Source organism: Hemiscyllium ocellatum, chromosome 48 (assembly GCF_020745735.1).
Source record: "Hemiscyllium ocellatum isolate sHemOce1 chromosome 48, sHemOce1.pat.X.cur, whole genome shotgun sequence".
NCBI lineage: Eukaryota > Metazoa > Chordata > Chondrichthyes > Orectolobiformes > Hemiscylliidae > Hemiscyllium > Hemiscyllium ocellatum.
This window is the reverse complement of record NC_083448.1, coordinates 6,905,196-6,927,954: the sequence shown is the minus strand read 5'-3', so window position 1 is coordinate 6,927,954 and position 22,759 is coordinate 6,905,196. Positions and strand designations below refer to the sequence as shown.

The window sequence follows — 22,759 nt, the reverse complement described above, 5'->3', positions numbered from 1 at the left end:
GGGTTGTGTGTGGGAGTAGCCCACGTGACTCCAAGGAAGGACCAAGGTGAGTGATTCATAACCACAGGCGGGAGCTTCACCCACTCACGCTGTGATTGGACGACGGCGTGGCAGTCGTCACTGTGCTGTGATTGGTCGGCTGCGGCGCTTCACACCGCCCGCCCCAAGCATCGATTGGTCGGTGGATCGGGTGAACCGTGGCCGCACGGTGATTGGCCAATGGGCGGGATGAGCGTCCCTGCGCTCAGATTGGACCGCCCTTCCTCCCGTGGAGCCGCCGGAGTGGGTGGCACTTGCGGCCTAGTCGCTGTTTTCAATCCCTTCTCGGCTAAGCAGGAAGAGAGCAGTGGATCGGTGGTGCTGAGCGGGTGAGTGAATCAGGGAGTGGAGTAGACGGTATAGGCCACTCCGGGGTTGCCGTCCGTACTGACGGTGGACGGGAGAGGCTTGGGCTCTACTCTGAGGGCAGCGAGAACCGGGGCAGAGTCCATGGAGAGGTTCAGGGCGGTGCTCCCACAGGAATTCACCAGATTCCATGAGCTGGAGCAACCCGTGCCCCTGGTGTTAAACACACTTGTCATCAGGACCCTTTGACCTACGTGCTCCTCCCCTACAGCCAAAGCCCCGCCCCCGACCACCAAGCCCCGCCCCCTGACCATCAAACCCGGACCGATCAGTCCAACCCCGCCCCCTGACCACTAGGCCACGCCCCCTGACCGCAAAGCCCGGACCGATCAGTCAACCCCGCCCCCTGACCATTAGGCCCCGCCCCATCAGGTAAAGCCCCGCCCCCTGGCCACAAAGCCCGGACCGATCAGTCCCGCCCCCTGACCAAACAGTCCTCACCGATCACTCCAACTCCCGCCCCATAACCATCACGCCCCGCCCCCTGACCACCATGCCCCACCCCATCAGGCAATGCCCCGCCCCCTGACCGCCAAGCCCTCACCCATCAGTCCAACCCCCGCCCCTGATCACCAAGCCCCGCCCCGTCAAGCCAAACCCCGCCCTGACCACACAGCATCGGGCCAAACCACGCACCGATCACCAAGCCCCGCCCCATCAGGCCAAACCCCGCCCCCTGTTCGCACAGCATCAGACCAAACCACGCCCCGATCACCAAGCACCGCCCCTTCGATCCAAACCCCGCCCCCGATCACCAAGCACCGCCCCTTCGATCCAGACCCCGACCACAAGCCCCGCCCCTTCTGGCCAGATCCCGACCCTTGACAACCAGGTACTTCTCAAGATCAAAACCCACTCCCTAACAACCAGGTACCTCCCCGAGAGACCAAAACCCACTCCCTAACAACCAGGTACCTCCCCGAGAGACCAAAACCCACTCCCTAACAACCAGGTACCTCCCCCCGAGAGACCAAAACCCACTCCCTAACAACCAGGTACCTCCCCCCGAGAGACCAAAACCCACTCCCTAACAACCAGGGACCTCCCCGAGAGACCAAAACCCACTCCCTAACAACCAGGTACCTCCCCGAGAGACCAAAACCCACTCCCTAACAACCAGGTACCTCCCCGAGAGACCAAAACCCACTCCCTAACAACCAGGTACCTCCCCCGAGAGACCAAAACCCACTCCCTAACAACCAGGTACCTCCCCACGGGAAACAAAACCCACTCCCTAACAACCAGGTACCTCCCCCCGAGAGACCAAAACCCACTCCCTAACAACCAGGGACCTCCCCGAGAGACCAAAACCCACTCCCTAACAACCAGGTACCTCCCCGAGAGACCAAAACCCACTCCCTAACAACCAGGTACCTCCCCGAGAGACCAAAACCCACTCCCTAACAACCAGGTACTTCCCCGAGAGACAAAAACCCACTCCCTAACAACCAGGTACCTCCCCGAGAGACCAAAACCCACTCCCTAACAACCAGGTACCTCCCCGAGAGACCAAAACCCACTCCCTAACAACCAGGTACCTCCCCGAGAGACCAAAACCCACTCCCTAACAACCAGGTACTTCCCCGAGAGACAAAAACCCACTCCCCAACAACCAGGTACCTCCCCGAGAGACCAAAACCCACTCCCTAACAACCAGGTACCTCCCCGAGAGACCAAAACCCACTCCCTAACAACCAGGTACCTCCCCGAGAGACCAAAACCCACTCCCTAACAACCAGGTACCTCCCCGAGAGACCAAAACCCACTCCCTAACAACCAGGTACCTCCCCGAGAGACCAAAACCCACTCCCTAACAACCAGGTACCTCCCCGAGAGACCAAAACCCACTCCCTAACAACCAGGTACCTCCCCGAGAAACAAAAACCCACTCCCTAACAACCAGGTACCTCCCCGAGAGACCAAAACGCACTCCCTAACAACCAGGTACCTCCCCGAGAGACCAAAACCCACTCCCTAACAACCAGGTACCTCCCCCGAGAGGCCAAAACCCACTCCCTAACAACCCGGTGTCTCCCCGAGAGACCAAACCCCACTCCCTAACAACCATGTACCTCCCCCCGAGAGACCAAAACCCACTCCCTAACAACCAGGTACCACCCCGAGAGACCAAAACCCACTCCCTAACAACCAGGTACCTCCCCGAGAGACAAAAACCCACTCCCTAACAACCAGGTACCTCCCCGAGAGACAAAAACCCACTCCCTAACAACCAGGTACCTCCCCGAGAGACCAAAACCCACTCCCTAACAACCAGGTGTCTCCCCGAGAGACCAAAACGCACTCCCTAACAACCAGGTGTCTCCCCGAGAGACCAAAACGCACTCCCTAACAACCAGGTACCTCCCCGAGAGACCAAAACCCACTCCCTAACAACCAGGTACCTCCCCCGAGAGGCCAAAACCCACTCCCTAACAACCCGGTGTCTCCCCGAGAGACCAAACCCCACTCCCTAACAACCATGTACCTCCCCCCGAGAGACCAAAACCCACTCCCTAACAACCAGGTACCTCCCCCCGAGAGACCAAAACCCACTCCCTAACAACCAGGTACCTCCCCCCGGGAAACAAAACCCACTCCCTAACAACCAGGTACCTCCCCGAGAGACCAAAACCCACTCCCTAACAACCAGGTACCTCCCCCGAGAGACCAAAACCCACTCCCTAACAACCAGGTACCTCCCCACGGGAAACAAAACCCACTCCCTAACAACCAGGTACCTCCCCGAGAGACCAAAACCCACTCCCTAACAACCAGGTACCTCCCCCCGAGAGACCAAAACCCACTCCCTAACAACCAGGGACCTCCCCGAGAGACCAAAACCCACTCCCTAACAACCAGGTACCTCCCCGAGAGACCAAAACCCACTCCCTAACAACCAGGTACCTCCCCGAGAGACCAAAACCCACTCCCTAACAACCAGGTACCTCCCCGAGAGACCAAAACCCACTCCCTAACAACCAGGTACCTCCCCCCGGGAAACAAAACCCACTCCCTAACAACCAGGTACCTCCCCCCGAGAGACGAAAACCCACTCCCTAACAACCAGGGACCTCCCCGAGAGACCAAAACCCACTCCCTAACAACCAGGTACCTCCCCGAGAGACCAAAACCCACTCCCTAACAACCAGGTACCTCCCCGAGAGACCAAAACCCACTCCCTAACAACCAGGTACTTCCCCGAGAGACAAAAACCCACTCCCTAACAACCAGGTACCTCCCCGAGAGACCAAAACCCACTCCCTAACAACCAGGTACCTCCACCCAAGAGACCAAAACCCACTCCCTAACAACCAGGTACCTCCCCGAGAGACCAAAACCCACTCCCTAACAACCAGGTACCTCCCCGAGAGACCAAAACCCACTCCCTAACAACCAGGTACCTCCCCGAGAGACCAAAACCCACTCCCTAACAACCAGGTACCTCCCCGAGAGACCAAAACCCACTCCCTAACAACCAGGTACCTCCCCCCGGGAAACAAAACCCACTCCCTAACAACCAGGTACCTCCCCCCGAGAGACCAAAACCCACTCCCTAACAACCAGGGACCTCCCCGAGAGACCAAAACCCACTCCCTAACAACCAGGTACCTCCCCGAGAGACCAAAACCCACTCCCTAACAACCAGGTACTTCCCCGAGAGACAAAAACCCACTCCCTAACAACCAGGTACCTCCCCGAGAGACCAAAACCCACTCCCTAACAACCAGGTACCTCCACCCAAGAGACCAAAACCCACTCCCTAACAACCAGGTACCTCCCCCCAAGAGACCAAAACCCACTCCCTAACAACCAGGTACCTCCCCGAGAGACCAAAACCCACTCCCTAACAACCAGGTACCTCCACCCGAGAGACCAAAACCCACTCCCTAACAACCAGGTACCTCCACCCGAGAGACCAAAACCCACTCCCTAACAACCAGGTACCTCCCCGAGAGTCCAAAACCCACTCCCTAACAACCAGGTACCTCCCCCCGAGAGACCAAAACCCACTCCCTAACAACCAGGTACCTCCCCCCGAGAGACCAAAACCCACTCCCTAACAACCAGGTACCTCCACCCGAGAGACCAAAACCCACTCCCTAACAACCAGGTACCTCCCCCCGAGAGACCAAAACCCACTCCCTAACAACCAGGTACCTCCCCGAGAGCCTAAAACCCACTCCCTAACAACCAGGTACCTCCCCCCGAGAGACCAAAACCCACTCCCTAACAACCAGGTACCTCCCCCCGAGAGACCAAAACCCACTCCCTAACAACCAGGTACCTCCCCGAGAGACCAAAACCCACTCCCTAACAACCAGGTACCTCCACCCGAGAGACCAAAACCCACTCCCTAACAACCAGGTACCTCCCCCTGAGAGACCAAAACCCACTCCCTAACAACCAGGTACCTCCCCGAGAGACCAATACCCACTCCCTAACAACCAGGTGTCTCCCCGAGAGACCAAAACACACTCCCTAACAACCAGGTGTCTCCCCGAGAGACCAAAACCCACTCCGTAACAACCAGGTACCTCCCCGAGAGACCAAAACCCACTCCCTAACAACCAGGTACCTCCCCGAGAGACCAAAACCCACTCCCTAACAACCAAGTACCTCCCCGAGAGACCAAAACCCACTCCCTAACAACCAGGTACCTCCCCCCGATTGACCAAAACCCACTCCCTAACAACCAGGTACCTCCACCCGAGAGACCAAAACCCACTCCCTAACAACCAGGTACCTCCCCCCGAGAGACCAAAACCCACTCCCTAACAACCAGGTACCTCCCCGAGAGACCAAAACCCACTCCCTAACAACCAGGTACCTCCACCCGAGAGACCAAAACCCACTCCCTAACAACCAGGTACCTCCCCGAGAGACCAAAACCCACTCCCTAACAACCAGGTACCTCCCCGAGAGACCAAAACCCACTCCCTAACAACCAGGTACCTCCCCGAGAGACCAAAACCCACTCCCTAACAACCAGGTACCTCCCCGAGAGACCAAAACCCACTCCCTAACAACCAGGTACCTCCCCCCGAGAGACCAAAACCCACTCCCTAACAACCAGGTACCTCCCCCCGAGAGACCAAAACCCACTCCCTAACAACCAGGTACCTCCCCCCGAGAGACCAAAACCCACTCCCTAACAACCAGGTACCTCCCCGAGAGACTAAAACCCACTCCCTAACAACCAGGTACCTCCCCCCGAGAGACCAAAACCCACTCCCTAACAACCAGGTACCTCCCCGAGAGACCAAAACCCACTCCCTAACAACCAGGTACCTCCCCGAGAGACCAAAACCCACTCCCTACCAGGTACCTCCCCCCGAGAGACCAAAACCCACTCCCTAACAACCAGGTACCTCCCCGAGAGACCAAAACCCACTCCCTAACAACCAGTAACCTCCCCCCGAGAGACCAAAACCCACTCCCTAACAACCAGGTACCTCCCTGAGAGACCAAAACCCACTCCCTAACAACCAGGTACCTCCCCCCGAGAGACCAAAACCCACTCCCTAACAACCAGGTACCTCCCCCCGAGAGACCAAAACCCACTCCCTAACAACCAGGTACCTCCCCGAGAGACCAAAACCCACTCCCTAACAACCAGGTACCTCCCCGAGAGACCAAAACCCACTCCCTAACAACCAGGTACCTCCACCCGAGAGACCAAAACCCACTCCCTAACAACCAGGTACCTCCCCCCGAGAGACCAAAACCCTCTCCCTAACAACCACATACCTCCTCTCGAGATCAAACCCATTCCCTCATAACCAGGTGCCTCCCCCACAGATCACAACCCGCTTTTTCACAACAGGGCTCATCCCCTAGAAATCATATCCCACCCCTTGACGACAAGACCAGGACCCAGATTCTTGTGAATGAAGTCTATTGCACTTGTATAAAATAGACTCCCGACAGTGTGGAAATAGGCCATTTGGCCTAATGGGTCCACACCCACCCTCCCAAGAGCATCCCACCCAGACCCATTACTCCCACCCCATCCCTGTAACCCTGCATTTCCCATGGCCAATCCACCTCCCCTGCACAGCCCTGGGCACTAGGGGCATTTTAACATGGCCAATCCATCGAACCTGCACATCTTTGAACTGTTGGAGGAAACCAGAGCACTTGGCAGAAACCCATGCAGACCCAGGGAGAACGTGGAAACTCCACACAGTCACCTCCAGGTGGAATCAAACCCGACTCCCTGGTGCTATGAGGCAGCAGTGCTCACCACTGAGCAACCATGCCACCCAGGAGAGTAAATTTTAGATATAAATTTTATCTGAATGAGATTTGCCCTCTATCCCCTCCATCCCCCACCTGCCATTTAGCAATCTCTTTGATACCCTCTTCATCTATTGCCTCTCATGCTCATCCTCTTCTTTATATTCTCTGCAGTGAAACTGATGCTAACTAAGTCTTCGTTCCTTGTCCATGGCATTTCTACCACAAGTCCTTTATACAGTCTCCTGTCACCCACATCCAGCTTTCTTAACCAGGCAACACGTTGACTTATTGGGTTTGTTGCAGTCTGAGAATCTCCCACTATTTAACTTGCAGTTCAGGGCAAAGTGACAACACTGACATCCCAGCTGAATAATAGCAACCAATATGGAAGGCGTAGATGAGGGTAACTTAACAGATATCACTTTCATAAACTCATGACAAAGGTTAGGAAAAGTGGAATCAGCTTTGATAACCTCGTCTCCGAAGACAGGTTGAGCAGGTGAGGCCGGGGAATGAGGCGAACTGAATTTCTCTTGGAGAGTGTCGGCAGGGCAGACTGGACTCCTTCTGTACTGCAAGCAATTCTCCAACATTTCTCTGAATAGCTCACACGGAAGAAGATTGCAACATGGATCCTGGGTATCCAAACAATACCAGAGCTGGTATCACAGTGCTTGGAGAATCACAACATCCGTGGGGAGGATCAACATGGAGATTTGGAAAAATAGATCGTGTCCATGAATCACCAGAAAATGAATGAACATGTATTGCAAGCAAGTAGCAAAACTTGTTGGCTTGTATTACCAACGCATTAGTAAATAAGATCAAAAAATGTTTACTGCAGTTACATATGGCATTAGTGAGATGATATGTCGAGTATTATATTCCACCATACACAAATTTGGTGTTTCCACTTGAGGAGGGATACCCTTGCCCTACAGCGAGTGAACTGAAGACTTATCAGATTGATTATAAACCAAAAGAACTGCAGATGCTGTACATTAGAGACAAAAAAATTGAAATTGCTGGAAATGCTCAGTAGGTCAGGCAGCAACTGTGGAGAGAAGTCAGAGTTGATGCTTCGAGTTGAGTGACTGAGGAAGGGTCACTCGACCCGAAACATTAATTCTGATTTCTCTCCACAGATGCTGCCTGACCTGCTGGTGCTATTTTTGTCTCTGATTCCCGGGATGTGAAAATTGTCGTGTGACCTGAGGTTGGACATTGGGCCAGTGTTGCCTGGGATTTATAAGAAAGTGATTGCGAAGAGATGGGACGTGCCAGTCTGGATGCTGGGCAGCTGTATTCCCTCAGCTGCCAAGTCCAGAGCACGAGATCACCATCCAGAAGAAAAGGTTCGACCTTGAGCACAGAGGTTACTTTTTTCATTCACAGGTTTGTGAATCTTTGGTATGGTCTTACCTAGGGATTCATAGAGATGACTCTTCGGTCCAACTCATCCATGACAACCAGATATCCTCGATTAACCTGGTTGGATTTGACCCATTTCCTTCAGAACCCTTTCGACTCATATACCCACCCAGATGCCTTTTCAATGTCGTACCAGCCACCTTCTCTGGCAGCTCATTCCGTACACACACGACCCTCTGCGTGAAGCATTTGCCCCTTAAGTCCCTGTTAAATCTTTGCTCTCTCACCTTAAACCTCTGCCCTCTTGTTTTGGACTTCGTTACTCTCTTGGAAAAAGACCTTGACTATTCACCCTATCCATGCCCCTCCTGATTCAGTCTCTCCCTGTTCCTCAAATCTGGCAGCATCCTTAAATCTTTACTGAACCAAGTTTCACAACATCTCTCCGATAGCCGGGAGGCCAGAATTGAATGAATGCGGTATTCCAAAAGTGGCCTCACCAATGGCCTGTACAGCCGCAACATGACCAGCCAACTCTGACACTCAGTGCACTGACCAACAAAGGCAAGCATACCCAACACCTTCTTGACTCCCCTGTCGATCTGTGACTCCACTTTCAAGGGACTGTGAACCTGCACCCAAGGTCTCTGCTCAGCAATACAAGCCAGGATGAAGTGTATAATCCCCTGCCCTGATTTGCCTTTCCCAAATGCAGCACCTCATTTATCTAAATTAATACTATCTGCCAGTCCTCGGCACATTTGTCCATCTGATCAAGGTCCTGATGTACTCTGATGTAAGCTTCTTTAGTGTCCACTACATCACCAGTTTTGACATCATCTGCTGAATACGTTCAGTCATTGAATAGTTTTAAAAAAACGGAAACATGCTTTCACGAGGCGAGTGGATGGGAGATCATTTGTAAATGTTAAATCTGAGTTTCATAGGTCTTTGTCAGTCTATTGAGGTGTGGCGTTTGGAGTTGGGACATGAATTAGCCTTGTTCTCACTGAATGGAGAAAGCAATGCTTTGGACAGAATAGCCTCTTCCACTTTCCATATTCCAATTGCCAGTTGTCTCTGGATAAATGACACACTTTTTTGATTCTGTCTTACACATCTCGGTCTTCATTTTGGTGCGGCATTTCTTTATTATCTGAGTTTCTGCCCACAATCTGGATTCAGTTTCACAGGCAGGATGTACCCTCTAACAGTCACCCGAAGGTTGGCTAGCATTCACGTGTTTCCTGAAGAAGGGCTTAAGCCCGAAACATCGATTCTCCTGCTCCTTTGATGCTGACTGACCTGCTGCGCTTTTCCAGCCAAACATTTTTCAGCTCTGATCTCCAGCATCTGCAGTCCTCACTTTGTCCTAGCATTTGTGTGTGGTCATCAACAGGAAGTAGCTGCGGAATCTTCAACTGGAAAAGCATTGTAGCTGAACTTGGGGGCAAGGGGTTTATGCAAAGTGTTCAGGGTCAGAAGCCTGGACTTATTTTCTCAGAGATCCCAATGGCAGTGACTCGAGCACAGTGGAGTGAATGAGAAATAATTGTTGTGTTTTGACCTGGCATTGACCAATCCTTTCTCTTAGGTAGAGTGGGCAGTGAGCAATGCCAGAACACTCTGATGTCAGCTTATCTCCAGAGGAACGTGTACGGGCTCTCACCAAGAAGGGAAGCTCAGTGGATGTAAATGACGATGTCCCTCCACGAAGATACTTCCGTTCCGGAGTCGAAATCATTCGCATGGCGTCCGTTTACGTAGATGAAGGCAATTTAGAAAGTGCATTTGTCCTATACAATAAGTACATCACGTAAGTACCCTGACGTCAAACTGCACGTGGAGTTTAATCAAAGGCCTCGCCATGGAAGGCTCAGCACTGAGGGAGTGCCACACTGTCGGCGGGTCAGCACTGAGGGAGTGCCGCACTGTCGGCGGGTCAGCACTGAGGGAGTGCCGCACTGTCGGCGGGTCAGCACTGAGGGAGTGCCGCACTGTCGGCGGGTCAGCACTGAGGGAGTGCCGCACTGTCGGCGGCTCAGCGCTGTGGGAGTATCTGATATGATGTGCACCATTGCAGTCCATGTTTTGACAGGGTAGGGTGAAGAATATTTTAGAAATGTTTCATTCTTTATTCATTGATCCAGTGAGAAAATTGCTGCCAAGGCTGATATTTATTGCCCATCCTTAATTTCTTGAGCAGCTGGGGAGGGGTTTTCAAGGATTTTGACCCAACAACTCTGAAGTAACGGTGATATATTTCCAAACTGGGGATAGATAGTATGTGGCTCAGAGGGGAACTCGCAGTGGGTGGTGCTCTCATATATCTTTGTCTTCCTGGATGGTCGAGGTCACGAGTTTGGGAGGTGCTGGGTGAGGGGCCTGGATGTGTAATTTTGGTGTAGCTTTTCGACATATACTTGCCATGTGTCAGCCGAATATAAGTGTTGTTGTTTTCTGCTTCTTACCCAGGCTGTTCTTGGAAAAGTTACCGAAGCATCGGGATTACAAGACCAGCGTAATACCAGAGAAGAGGGAAACCATTAAAGTAGGAAACAGTTTCTTTCTGCCTTCCTTCATTGAACGTGCAGGAGCTGACTCTCTCCTGGGAAGGTGTTGCATCAAGTTGATGTGGCTGACTCCCAGTCGAGTCTTTTCCGTTCCACCAGCCTGGTTTGTCTCCACTGCAGTCCCTTTGCATTCTGCTGCCTGAATTAACATGTTCTGTGCTCTTGCACAGATCTACACCGACACAGTGTGGGCAAAGCACTCTGCGCTTTGGTTGTGCTTAATCAGTTAAGAAATCCCACATTGAGATGGCACTTGCAGCAAGTGCGAGTAGCACAGTGGATCAGTGTGGAGGGTTGCTGGCGTGTTTTCTCGGCCCATTTTATTCAGCTATATTGGGTTCCATACTTTTGAAAAGCCAGCGTAGGCGGGACAATGTGCATTTTGTGTTGTGACTGGGATACAATGATCACACTGTGCCGATCTCAACACCCAATCTTGCAACGTTCATAACTAGCGAGGATCAGTTTTGCTGCTTGCACCCATACGTGGTTTGACTGGCCAGAGTCCCGTTTCTGATTAGATTAGGTTCGTTACAGTGTCGAAATGGGCCCAACAATTCCACACCGACCCTCCAAAGAATAACCACCTCCACACCCACCCCATATTTTCCTCTGACGAATGCACGATGGGCGATTTAGAATGACCAGTTCACCTGAACTGCACATCTTGGATTGTGAGAGGAAACCGGAGCACCCAGCAGAAACACGGGGAGAATGTGCAAACTCCACACAGACAGTTGTCTGAGGCGGGAATTGAACCCAGGTCCCTGGCGCCATAAGGCAGCAGTGCTAACCACTGAGCCACAGTGCTGTCCCTTTGTTTGTAGATGATATTACACAGGCAACCACAGCAAACATTGGGAATTATATTAAGGGAGGAAAAGGGGGATTGAAAGATGGATAACTGTCCATCCACAGTATGACCGACAGTACAGCTGAGGATCCCAATTTCCAGGCCATCCCATTGGCCTGCTTGAAGGACAAAGGGAACAGACTTGTCACACATGCAGGAAGTAAATCAATATTTGTAGGACGATTTTTTTTGTTTGATGAAGTTATTGTAACATTTCCAGAATATTCTCTTTTTGTTCAGACCCCAAGAAACTCTTTGAATTTTCACCAAATGGTCACAGCACATACCGCTGACTACAAACACAAATTCCTGATGAAGGGCCTTTGCCCGAAACGTCGGTTCCCCTGCTCCTCGGGTGCTGCCTGACCTGCTGTGCGTTTCCAAGTTAATCTTGACTCTAATCTCCAGCATCTTTGGTACCCACTTTTGCCTTGCAAGCACAACTTGGCTGGCCCCACTCCCTCACCTTTTCCCCGTAGTTCTGCAAATGGCTTCTCTCTTCTAAAAGCCTCAAATGAATCTGCCCCCACCAAATGTTGGACACTACTTTTCCAGGTCCTAACCACCATCCGTGTGAAAATATTTTTCCTCACGTCATCACTCAGCTAGCCTCTGTGCCTTCTGCCTCCACATCATTTTACCCTCCGTACCAGCTTCCCTCCATCTCCTCTGTCCATCTCCCTCATGATCTTGAACGCCTCGATCAAGTCTCTTCTCGACTTTCTCTCCTCCAAGGAAAACAGCCTCCAACTTCTCCAATCTGTCCATGTCACTGAAATCTGAGCGAGAAAACTTTGAAACCAATGGAATATTTTTAATTTCACAGCCCAGATAATCTACACACGCTGCAGCTTGCTGTGGTTGGAGTGTGACACTGTTGTAAAATGGGTTAGAAGTGGCTGGATCTACAGCGAATGAACTCTACATTCATTTAAACCGAGGGAGTGTCTCTGTCAGTCAGTTCACCCCAAAACCAAACAACACTTGGTGGGGAATGTATAATTGTGGATGGATCAGGGGATGAGACACCAGGGTATCTCGCTGTGTTTAAGCTGGTGCGAGCAATGCCACAAAACTATCCTTTGATGACCCATTATTTTCCCGTCTGTTCCATGCTTCGGCTCGGGATTTGCAAAATTGGCTTTGAAAAGAGCGCGGTCTTTTCAGTGTCCCTTCAACGTTGCGAGTGTCCTTCTGAAAGGGAAGAGCTGACGGCTGTAAAAGATTGAATTTTCTTTCTCTCTGTGTGACAGAAGCTGAAAGAGATTGCGTTCCCGAGAGCCGAGCAGCTGAAGAGTGAGCTTCTGCAGCGGTACGCTGTCGAATATGCCGAGCATCAGGAGCTACAGGTAAATACAGCTCAGCTCACACAAAGCTGCTTGGGTCTCTCTTCGTTTTGGATAACCTTCCGCAAGTGCAGAGGTGCTCCTAGAGCAGGATCTTCAGTGTAGAGGAGCCTGGATAAAATACTGCAAAGCAAGATCACCAATGGAACTCCTAGCACTTGCCTTGTGGTTCCCCCTGTGGCATTTTTATGAGGCACGTCACGCTATGGCACTGGCTGTGACTTGCTTTCTGTGGTTTCTGAGTGTGAAACTGTCAGGGGGAAGTGGTTGAATCCAACCTGTGTTTGATAGTTCCACAGATGTTATGACTAATTGGTCGGAAGGCCAAGTGGTGGGGTGACGCGCAGAGTCTGCAGAGGGATGTGGGTGTACTGGTATTGGAGGCAGCCCAGAGAAGATTCACAAGGTTGATCCGAAGTGCGGAGAGATTTCCTTGTGTGGAGAGGTTGAGTATGTTGGGCCTCTGCTCACAGGAGTCTAAAAGAATGAGGGGAGACCTTATTGAAACACAATATTGTTAGGTGGTGTGATAGAGTCCATGCAGAAAGCATTGGTGAGTCTCGAACCAGACAGCATTTCCTCACATAAGGATCACTCATTAATGACAGAGATGAGGAGGAATCTCTCCTCTGAGGGTTGTGAATCTGTGGAATTTCTTCCCACAGAGGGCTGCTGAATCTGGGATGCTAAGTGTATTCAAGGCTGAGATGGATAGACTTTTAATCGGGAAGGGTGTGAGGAAAAGGCAGCAAAGTGTCGTTGAGGATGATCAGATCAGTCACTGAATGGTGGAGCAGACGGGATGGCAAAAGGTCTGCTTCTGCTCCTACATCTTGTTGCTAAAAGAAGTTATTAAATTGTTAGCATTTATATATCTCTGGTTGTCTGTTGCTTTTGTCTTACTTGATCATCAGTTCACAATATACCAAAGTGCTGTGCAAGCTTCGAAGTCCTTCCGCTGCTGTAGTTCCAGCTATAGGTAGAGGCACCAGCCCCCTGGTGTGACACTGAGAAGCTAGCCAGTGCAGAGTCTAAATGCTGACGCCCTCTCTCTCTCCCCCTTTCTAGCGCAGGGAGGCTGAGAAGTTTGCACAGGAGCTGGCCCGGCAGCAGGAGCTGGAGGATGAAAAGCAGCGAGTGGCACAGATGCGCCAACAGCAGGCCGAGCAGGAGCAGTTCCACGCCTTCGAGGAGATGATCAGGCGCAAGGAGCTGGAGAAGGAGAGGCTGAAGGTGCTGGAGGAGTACGCGAAACCTGAAAACTCCCCCCTGCCCAAAGACTTCCCCCTGGTACCGGGTGTTCAGGGGCCACCAGATAATCTTCCTCCTGCTTCGCCCACTGCAGCTCTCCCGAATGCAGTGCCACCCATCGTAGATCGATCAAAGAAACCCACAACATTTGGAACCAACTGGAACAGTAAGATCTGTTTACACCCAGTCATTTGCACGGTCTGCTCAGTTGTTCCATTGAATTACTCTCAGGAAAGGAGACCTGGTTCCAGTTCTTTCTTTAGCTTTGACTTTTACACTGTAGAGGACATTGGTTAGGCCGCTGTTGGAATACTGCATGCAGTTCTGGTCTTCCTATCGCAAAGATGTTGTGAAACTTGAAATGGTTCCGAAAAGATTTACAAGGATATTGCCAGGGTTGGAGGGTTTGAGCTACAGGGAGAGGCTGAACAGGCTGGAGCTGTTTTCCCTGGAGCGTCAGAGGCTGAGGGGTGACCTTAGAGAGGTTTATAAAATCATGAGGGGCATGGATAGGATAAATAGACAAGAGTCTTTTCCCTGGGGTGGGGGAGTCTGGAAAGAGAGGGCATAGGTTTAGGGTGAGAGGGGAAAGATATGAAAGAGACCTCAGGAGCAACTTTTTCATGCAGAGGGTGGTACGTGTATGGAATGAGCTGCCAGAGGAAGTGGTGGAGTCTGGTACAATTACAGCATTTAAAAGGCATCTGGATGGGTATATGAATAGGAAGGGTTTGGAGGGATATGGACCAAGAGCTGGCAAATGGGACTAGATTGGGTTGAGATGACTCTATAGCTCGTTAAGTACATGAGAAAGATTTGGTCGGATAGTCATAGAGGAGCTATTGCAAGAACAACCAGAACTGGAGATTATAAATATAATCTAGCCATTAATAAATCCAAAAAGTAATTCGGGAGACGCTGAGAATGGGGAGCTCGCTACCATAGGCAGTAATGGTGATCTGTCCAAGGGTTCACTGTTCATTTCTCTGCACCACACAGTCGAACACTTCCCTGTTCTTTTGCGTGTACACAAGGCCCATCTGCGACTTGCGTCAGCAGTGTGCTTTTTCAGCCCAGTCATTTTCCCAAAAGCCGCTCTGGATAGAAGGCCCTCAGCTTCCACCAGCAGCAATGGCTCACAGCCCTGAGTGTGGGACCCTTTGCTGGGGCTTTGGGCAAGTTGCAAAACAGCCCTGATGTTTCAACCAATCCTGCTCCCCTACAAGGAATAGCTGAGATGAATAACATTTCAGGCAAGATCGATAGGTGCATGAGAAAGGAAGAAATGTGAGACGACGTGTGGCTGATGGAGGGGCAGGTGTATTATAAACCTGTTGGACCTGTTGCAAATTAGTCTCATATTCAGCAGTGTAATTCAATTCGTTGAAAGATGTAGGTTTGATCATCAAACTGCTAAATATTTGAAGCTGAAGCATTATATCAGGTCTTCCCCTCCCTTCCTCCTGTTTTGTGCTTGTCTGGGGATGTTGCACGAATCTATTTGCTGTCGCTCCAGTAGGTGTCCACACAGTACAGGCATCCTTGTCCCTGGCTGAAATTGGCTCGTTCTCCCAAATGGGGAGCTCGGAGGGGGTCAGGTGACACTGCCAGTACACTGGCACGGTGGCCAGCCCCCGCTCTGATTGCTGAAGCAGATGGGGTGACCGCTTCGGGGCTTGCCAGAAAATCCAGGGTGAGGAAAGGATCCTGCATGTCAGTGGGTCAGATAAATTGGAATTTGTGTTTCCCTGCTCAGATTTTTCAGCAGACAGGCTACGGAACATGGTGGTGCCGAAGAGCCTATGTCAGCAATTCCTCCAACTCAGTGAGGCCAACACTGCCCGAGGAGTGGAGACCTGTGGCATTCTCTGCGGCAAACTGGTAGGAACCATAAGTGAATCACCGAATCCCTACTTTTATAATTACAGGGGTCCCTCCACACTCCCTCTTGCCCCCTCCCCCCCCCCCAGCCACTGGACAGGTCTGGTGAAGCAGATAAATGATTAATTCAAGAGACAATGGGTCATGGGTGTAGATAATTGAGTGGAGATGTTGTGTAACAAGCCTGCTCAGAGATGTTATTGCACACAGCTGGAGCAGGTGGGACTTCAGCCCAGGTCTCCTGCCTCAGAATTATGGACACCACTAGTGCGCCCCAGAGACTCCAGATTAGAATAGATTCCCTACAGTGTGGAAACAGCCCCTTCGGCCCCACAAGTCCACACCGACCCCCCGAAGAGTAGTCCACCTCAAGCTACTTCCCACAGCACCAGGGACCCAGGTTCGATTCCCGCCTCAGGCCACTGTCTGTGTGCAGTTTGCACATTCTCCCCCTGTGTCTGCGTGGGTTTCTTCTGGATGCCCCAGTTTCCTCCCACAGTCCAAAGATGTGCAAGTCAGGTGAAGTGGCCATGCTAAATTGCCCAGCGTGTGAGGTGCATTAGTCAGGGGTGAATATCAGGTCGGGGAATGGGTCTGGGTGAGTTACTCTTCAGAGAGTCGGTGTGGACTTGTTTGGCCGAAAGGCCTGTCCTTACAAACTGTAGAGAATCTAATCTAACCTAAACTCACCCAGCCTCCTTCAACAGCACCTTATGAACCCCTGCCCTCCACTGCCTTGAAGGAAAAGGGCAGCAGATCCATGGGAACACCATTCTCTGCAGCTTCCCTTCCAAGCTATTCACCATCCTGACCTGGAAAGATGTTGGCTGTCCCTGCCACAGGAATGTGGAACTCCACTGCGAACAGCACTATGGGCTCATGTGGACTTCAGTTGACCACTATCTTCTCAAGGGCCATTAAGGATGAGAACAAATACTGGCCTGGCCAGCAGTGCCATTGAGCACCGGTGTACTTGCACCCTTCCCCTCAGGCCTGTCTTTGCAGGTGTAGCAGGGCTGCATTGTGACCTGTCTGTTTTACCTGCAGATGCAGAATGAGTTCACTATAACCCATGTGCTGGTGCCGAAACAGACTGCAGGTCCTGATTACTGTAATACGGAGAACGAAGAGGAACTCTTTCTGATTCAGGACCGAGATGACCTCATAACCTTGGGCTGGATCCACGTGAGTGCATTTCTCCACTACCTGTAACACCAGGAAGGAATTATCCCTGCTCCATTGCTGAGTCCCACCATGGTCGGGCACATGTTCGCACTGTGCTGCACAGGCAGTGAGATCAATCCTGATCATCAAGCAGTGTATCTCCCTGGAAACAGACAGAACTGAGCTTTGGAATGACACAGCCCACCATCGTTGCTTAGACCCCTCTGTTCAGGAGTTGGAACATTATGTTGAGGTTGTACAGCACATTGGTGAGACCTCTGCTCGAACACTGTACCCGGTTCTGGTCTTCCTTTTACAGGAAGGATATTAAGCTGGAGAGGGTTGAGAAGAGATTGACCTGGATGTTGCCAGGATTGGAGGGTTTGAGTTATGAGGAGAGGCTGGACAGACTGCGACTTTGTTCACTGGAACATGGGAAGTTGAGAGGTGACCTTCTCAAAGTTTATGAGATAATGAGGGGTATAGATAGGGTGAATGGCAGGTGTACTTTCCCTGAGCTGGGGAAGTTCGAGACCTGGGGACATATTTTTAGGGATGAGAGGAGAAAGATTTTAAAAATACATGAGAGGCAATTCTTAATTTTACACTGAATGATTGATGAAGTACCAGAGGAAGTGGTGGATGTGAGCACGATAATAATGTTTAAAAGACATGTAGCTCAGTACATGAATAAGAAATGTTTTGGAGAGATATGTGCCAAGCACAGCAGGGGGGACTAGTTTCGATTGGGATTACAGTCAGCATAGGCTGGTTGGACTGAAGGATCTGTTTCAGTGCTGTCTGATTCTTATGACTAAATAAACTGCCAATCGTCATTGCTGAGATGCATGCACTGATGATGGCTTAGTGAGTGAGAGGTTGGGCTGGTAGTGTGTGGGGATCTGTGGATGCATGGGCTCTGCACCTGCAGGAGGAAAGGAGAAATTTTTTTCGCTTACTATCTTTTATTTTTCTGTGTACCCGAGACTCAGGGCCTAAACATAACCCAGAGTCAGTCAACGGAGAGCATGCATGAGGTTCGGCCTGGCGTTTCCTTCTCGCACCTTCTCATCCTTCCTAACGGCTCGGCCAGGATTGGGAAGGGGCCGGCAGGGATTGTAGATTGCTGGGATGTGGGACCACTCCTGAATCCTGGAGCAACTGAGCTCCATCCTGCAAGCACTGTCTCCCGTCAAGTGACTGTAACCATCCCCCTCTGCAGTAGCTTGACATCTTGGTAGTTACCATCGTGCCAATTGTTTTTTTCACTCTGAGTAATGCTTTATGTCTGTGTTCCAGACTCATCCCACCCAGACTGCATTCCTGTCCAGTGTGGATCTTCACACCCACAGTTCCTACCAGATCATGCTCCCAGAGGCCATTGCTATTGTTTGTTCCCCCAAATACCATGAGTAAGTATACACCAGGGTTCGTGGGTGCTCAGTTTCATGCACTGAGAAGGATACAGGTCCTTGCGTCACATTTAAAGGGTGACATTGTAAGAACAGGTTGCATAGGCCAAGTCTGAGTGGAACCAATGCCCAACCGACATGGTTCACGGTTCTTCGAGCGTCTCCGTGTACCCTTTGACTTTGGTGAGAAAGTCCAGAGGGAAGTGGAAGAACCTCAGAATATTCAGCCAGGATGCTCAGGATTGTAATCAGGAAGAATGTCCGGGGAGGCGGGGTGGGGCAGCAGGTGGGGGGAATCCCTGGAACACTATCCCTCAGGAAGCAGCTGAGGCTGGAGGGTCAGTGAAAATGTCAAGAGTGAGATTCACGTTGACCCAATATTCTCTGTGGGCCCAACTCTTTCAGGACTTTTAAGAGCACCATCAGGAGATGTGGCATCGTGTGCCAGTTCCCCCTGATCATACATTACTTGATAATCCAGCCTTTAGTTACTTGTTGTGAGATGGGAAGTTAAGAAATGTAGCCCTTCAGGGCTGGCTGGATATTGGGAACTTTACTGAGTTAGGGAGGTGGCATGCTGTGTGTATGTGTCTGTGTGAGTGTCCGGGGGGGGCTGCAACGAATTGTTCTGAACTTGTAGAAGAAACTGGCTGGCCCTTCAGTTGGATTAATGTCTAGACACGTGGTCAACAAGAAAGTGCAGTTAACAGTTGTTCAGTCAAGTCCCGTCCCATAGCTATGACAGTTCTCTGAGGGGGGTTTCGAGCGGGCTCTGGAAATAGGTCTTGGTCAGTTTGCTGCATACTGTGCAAAAGACTTACATTTATTTATCACTTCACAAGGCATCCATTGTTTTCTTCGAGGTCAGCCAATATTCATAAGCAGAAGTCCTGCAAACAGCACATGCTCATAAACAGGTTGTTTGGTGGTTTTGTGCGATGTTGGTTGAGGGCCAGTACATCCTTGCTCACCATTTAGAATATGGGCATGAGAAATTTTATATCCAAGTGGAAGTTTGGCTGAAAATCTCAGCTGCAAGATAGTGCTTCAGACAGTGTCAGCCCAGAATTTGGTGCTGAAACCCTGGAAAGAGCCTTGTACCCACAGACTTCTGCCTCCGGTACAAGTGCTAGCCACTGAACCAGAGCTGACAGGCAACAGAAGTTGTGTTGCCGCTGTGAGTCAATGCAGTTAGTCAACCGTAAACTCCAATTCCCGAACCGTTTTGAAGCTGTGATCTTTGAGCTTGTCGCAGCAATCTGGACTGTTTTAACATCATTGTGTGCAGTTTAAACTGGGGAAGTCCAAGGAGAAGGATCAAGAGATATTAGTAAGGTTGAAAAGTGTCTGGGAAAGGGGCAGTGATGGAATGAGTTGAAATGTGATTGCTTGGCCTGAAAAGCCGGCTGCATTACTTGGTTGAAAGTGAGGTCGCAAGGCTGCTGCACCAGCTGTGCTTATTTGACTGTTTTCTTCAACATGGACCTTACTTGCTACAGACCTTTGCGTAACACCAGGGAGATGTTTGAACTGTTTGAAGGATTGCTACCAGTTGACATTTCCTGCCCTGTGCTCTGACCAGTTTCTGTCCTTGTGCAGGACTGGCTTCTTCAGACTGACTGACCACGGCATGGACGAAATCTCTTTCTGTAAGCAGAAAGGCTTTCATCCGCATCCCAAGGACCCACCCCTGTTTAATGTAAGTATCATTTGCTGCATGCAGCTTTCTGGGTAGAAAATCGAGTCTAGTCTATTTTGTGTTTGCCCGATGCTTCTCATCCCCTGTGGCAAAAGATCTGCCACCCTGCCTACCCACAGCATGGCCACATACAATACACAAAACCAAGCCTGTCCAAACCATACAAGAAACACCCAGAATGCCTCAGTATTGACCAAACAGGCTGACAGGGGAAACTAGACATGACCACAGTCACTCGCAGACCAGGGAATACACTTCCCAAAAGAAACTGACAATAAGCTCCCTGGACCCAATCAACAAAGCCCTCAGTGCAGTGGCGTACCCAGTGATACCAAAGCCACACAAAGGACAGGTCAGATGGAGAGGCACCAGAATACCTTGCTCACAGGAGACCAACAATGGAAATACCTTACCTACAAGGAAAGGACATTCTCACCTACCCTCAAACAGAACCGGAATCTCCTGATCCCATTAAAGACCTTTTGATGCTGCCAGGATGCTCCATTGTATCTAGATTGAGGACATTCTTCTGATAACCGCTTTGCGATTATCAGCATGGTAACTGGATTACTTAATTATCAAAAACCATTGTATTTTCCCTATTTTTAATGAGCACCGTTGTACAGTATTCCTGTTAAAAACTGGCTTGACTCTCAGCTCAGGGAAGAGAACCCTTGATCTACCCTTATCCAGACTGTCAGTTCCTTATCAGCCTCATCAATTTCTCTTCAGGTGATATCACTTGCAATAAACAGCTTGTCAATTTCACCTGGTCTGGCTTGGTGTGGTGTCTGTTAAACGGGGCTCAATTCTCTGACATCCTCCCATGAATAGTCACGACCAGGATTGATTGTGGCCAGCCATGAGCACTTGTGAGGACTGGCCTCTCGATGCTTTCACATTACTTAAAACAAGCGAGCCCTCATGTGGACCTCCGAGAACACTTCCCACTTCCACCCCCCCCACCACCACCCCAAAAAAAAATCCTTCAACGATTGAATGGCGAGAGTCCTGGCTATGCAGTGACACCAGCGAATCCTGACTTCCACTAACTTTGAGACTCATGAGTGTCTGCTGACATCAGAAAACACTCTGGAAAAAACTCTCTGTTATGCTTCCTGTTGGAAAAATTACTGTTGGTTTTTGACTGCTATCTGCTGGTCTTCTCAGAAGTTGTGTTGTGAGTAATCACTCCCTGAGAAGAAAAAAACCCTGCATTTATACAATGCATCTTGTGATCACTGGATGACCTGAAGCGCTTCAGAGCCGAACAGGTAGTCTGAAACGTATTCACTCTTGTATTTCAGAAAATATGGGAGGTACCTGCACAGGAAACTGTCAGATGAGCAGATTATAAGATCTGTGTTATTAATGAAGTGATAAATACAGGCCAGTATTCCAGGGAGAACTCCCTTAATCGTCCTCAACAAATAGTGCTCCAGGATTTGTTTACATTTCCCTGAAAAGGCAAACGGCGCCTCAATTTAATACATCGTCCAAAAGGGGACACCTCCTGCAGTGCAACACTTCCTTGGTATTACGCTGAAAGTGCCAGCCTCAATTTGTGTGCTGTTGTAAATGGGGAACTGTGTGATGATGGTATTTGCTACTCACTCAGAAATAGCCAACACAGATTAATCTCTCTCCGTTTGTTCCTTGCAGGCCTGTTCACATACTTCCATCATGGAGACAAATGTTACAGTGCTGGACCTTCGGTGATTGATGCCGAGACTCCTGACCATCCTTGGTTTCCATAGAAACCACTAAGCATAAAGTCATGGTCTTGAGTACCCTAGGCCGAAGACTCTACAACTCTAACCCTTCCAGATTTGTGTCACTTTGTTTAATTGAGGAGTTTTCAATTTGATTTTAATCAGTCTAAAATACAACTTAATATATTGTCAGATCTAAAATTTGTCTCGTACAGAAAGTGGGAGCGCCTTTCATTTAAAATCCCACATTGCTGCACTTAAACCAATGAAACTTGGAAGATGAAGTAAGGTGCCTCGCTAATAGGTTTTTGTTGTGTTAACTCTCACTGCACTTTGACTTTTGTTAACCTTAATGGGCCCAATTGTTGTCGCTTTGCACATAAATAAAGCAAGTTTGGACATTTAGGTTTTTTAGTGTCTTTTCCCCTGTCTCTCAAGTTTTGTTCAGGTGTCTTATGGATTAGACCAGGATGTTAAGTTCTGACCTGTTGTTCAGGAGGCAGTACTCCGAGGCACCATATGCTCTGGTTACATTTTAGGTGGAATCCCACGGAGATGTGTCTGAGCACAAGATTCAGGATTAGCCTTTCGGCCTATCGAGGCAAAAGTGAGGCTTGCAGGTGCTGGAGATCAGAGTCAAGATTAGAGTGGCGCTGGGAAAGCACAGCACCAGAGGAGCTGGAAAATCGATGTTTCGGGCAAAAGCCCTTCATCAGGAATGAGGCAGGGAACTTCCAGGGGTGGAGAGATAAATGGGAGGGGGTTGGGGCTGTGGAGAAGATAGCTAAGAGTGCAATAGTTGGATGGAGGTGAGGGTAAAGGTGATTGGGTGAGAGGAAGGTGGAGCAGATA

The 22,759-nt window shown here is 50.3% G+C and overlaps 1 protein-coding gene across 4 annotated transcripts; it reads left to right on the top strand.

Annotated features, from left to right (window-relative positions):
- The first annotated feature begins 253 nt into the window (after positions 1-253).
- LOC132836838 (STAM-binding protein-like) lies at positions 254-22,312 on the top strand. 4 transcript variants are annotated; one of them, XM_060856363.1, is made up of 11 exons: positions 254-368; positions 7,791-8,040; positions 9,615-9,832; positions 10,492-10,567; positions 12,696-12,791; positions 13,857-14,205; positions 15,796-15,920; positions 16,968-17,105; positions 18,384-18,496; positions 20,096-20,195; positions 21,858-22,312. In XM_060856363.1, exons 3-11 carry the CDS (start codon positions 9,630-9,632, stop codon positions 21,912-21,914), a joined length of 1,257 nt encoding a protein of 418 aa, XP_060712346.1. In that variant the 5' UTR covers positions 254-368; positions 7,791-8,040; positions 9,615-9,629; the 3' UTR covers positions 21,915-22,312. The 4 variants fall into 4 exon arrangements, with proteins under 4 accessions (XP_060712346.1, XP_060712347.1, XP_060712343.1 ...); XM_060856364.1 differs by having other exon boundaries at positions 9,611-9,832; XM_060856360.1 differs by lacking the exon at positions 7,791-8,040.
- The last annotated feature ends 447 nt before the right edge of the window (positions 22,313-22,759 follow it).

Bases quoted from the DNA above. Each gene is read 5' to 3' on its own strand.
- LOC132836838 (XM_060856360.1), top strand. From the start codon at position 9,630: ATGCCAGAACACTCTGATGTCAGCTTATCTCCAGAGGAACGTGTACGG. The intron at 10,568-12,695 runs GTAGGAAACAGT...TCTGTGTGACAG, and splicing joins AGAAGAGGGAAACCATTAAA to AAGCTGAAAGAGATTGCGTT. The intron at 12,792-13,856 runs GTAAATACAGCT...CCCCCTTTCTAG, and splicing joins CCGAGCATCAGGAGCTACAG to CGCAGGGAGGCTGAGAAGTT.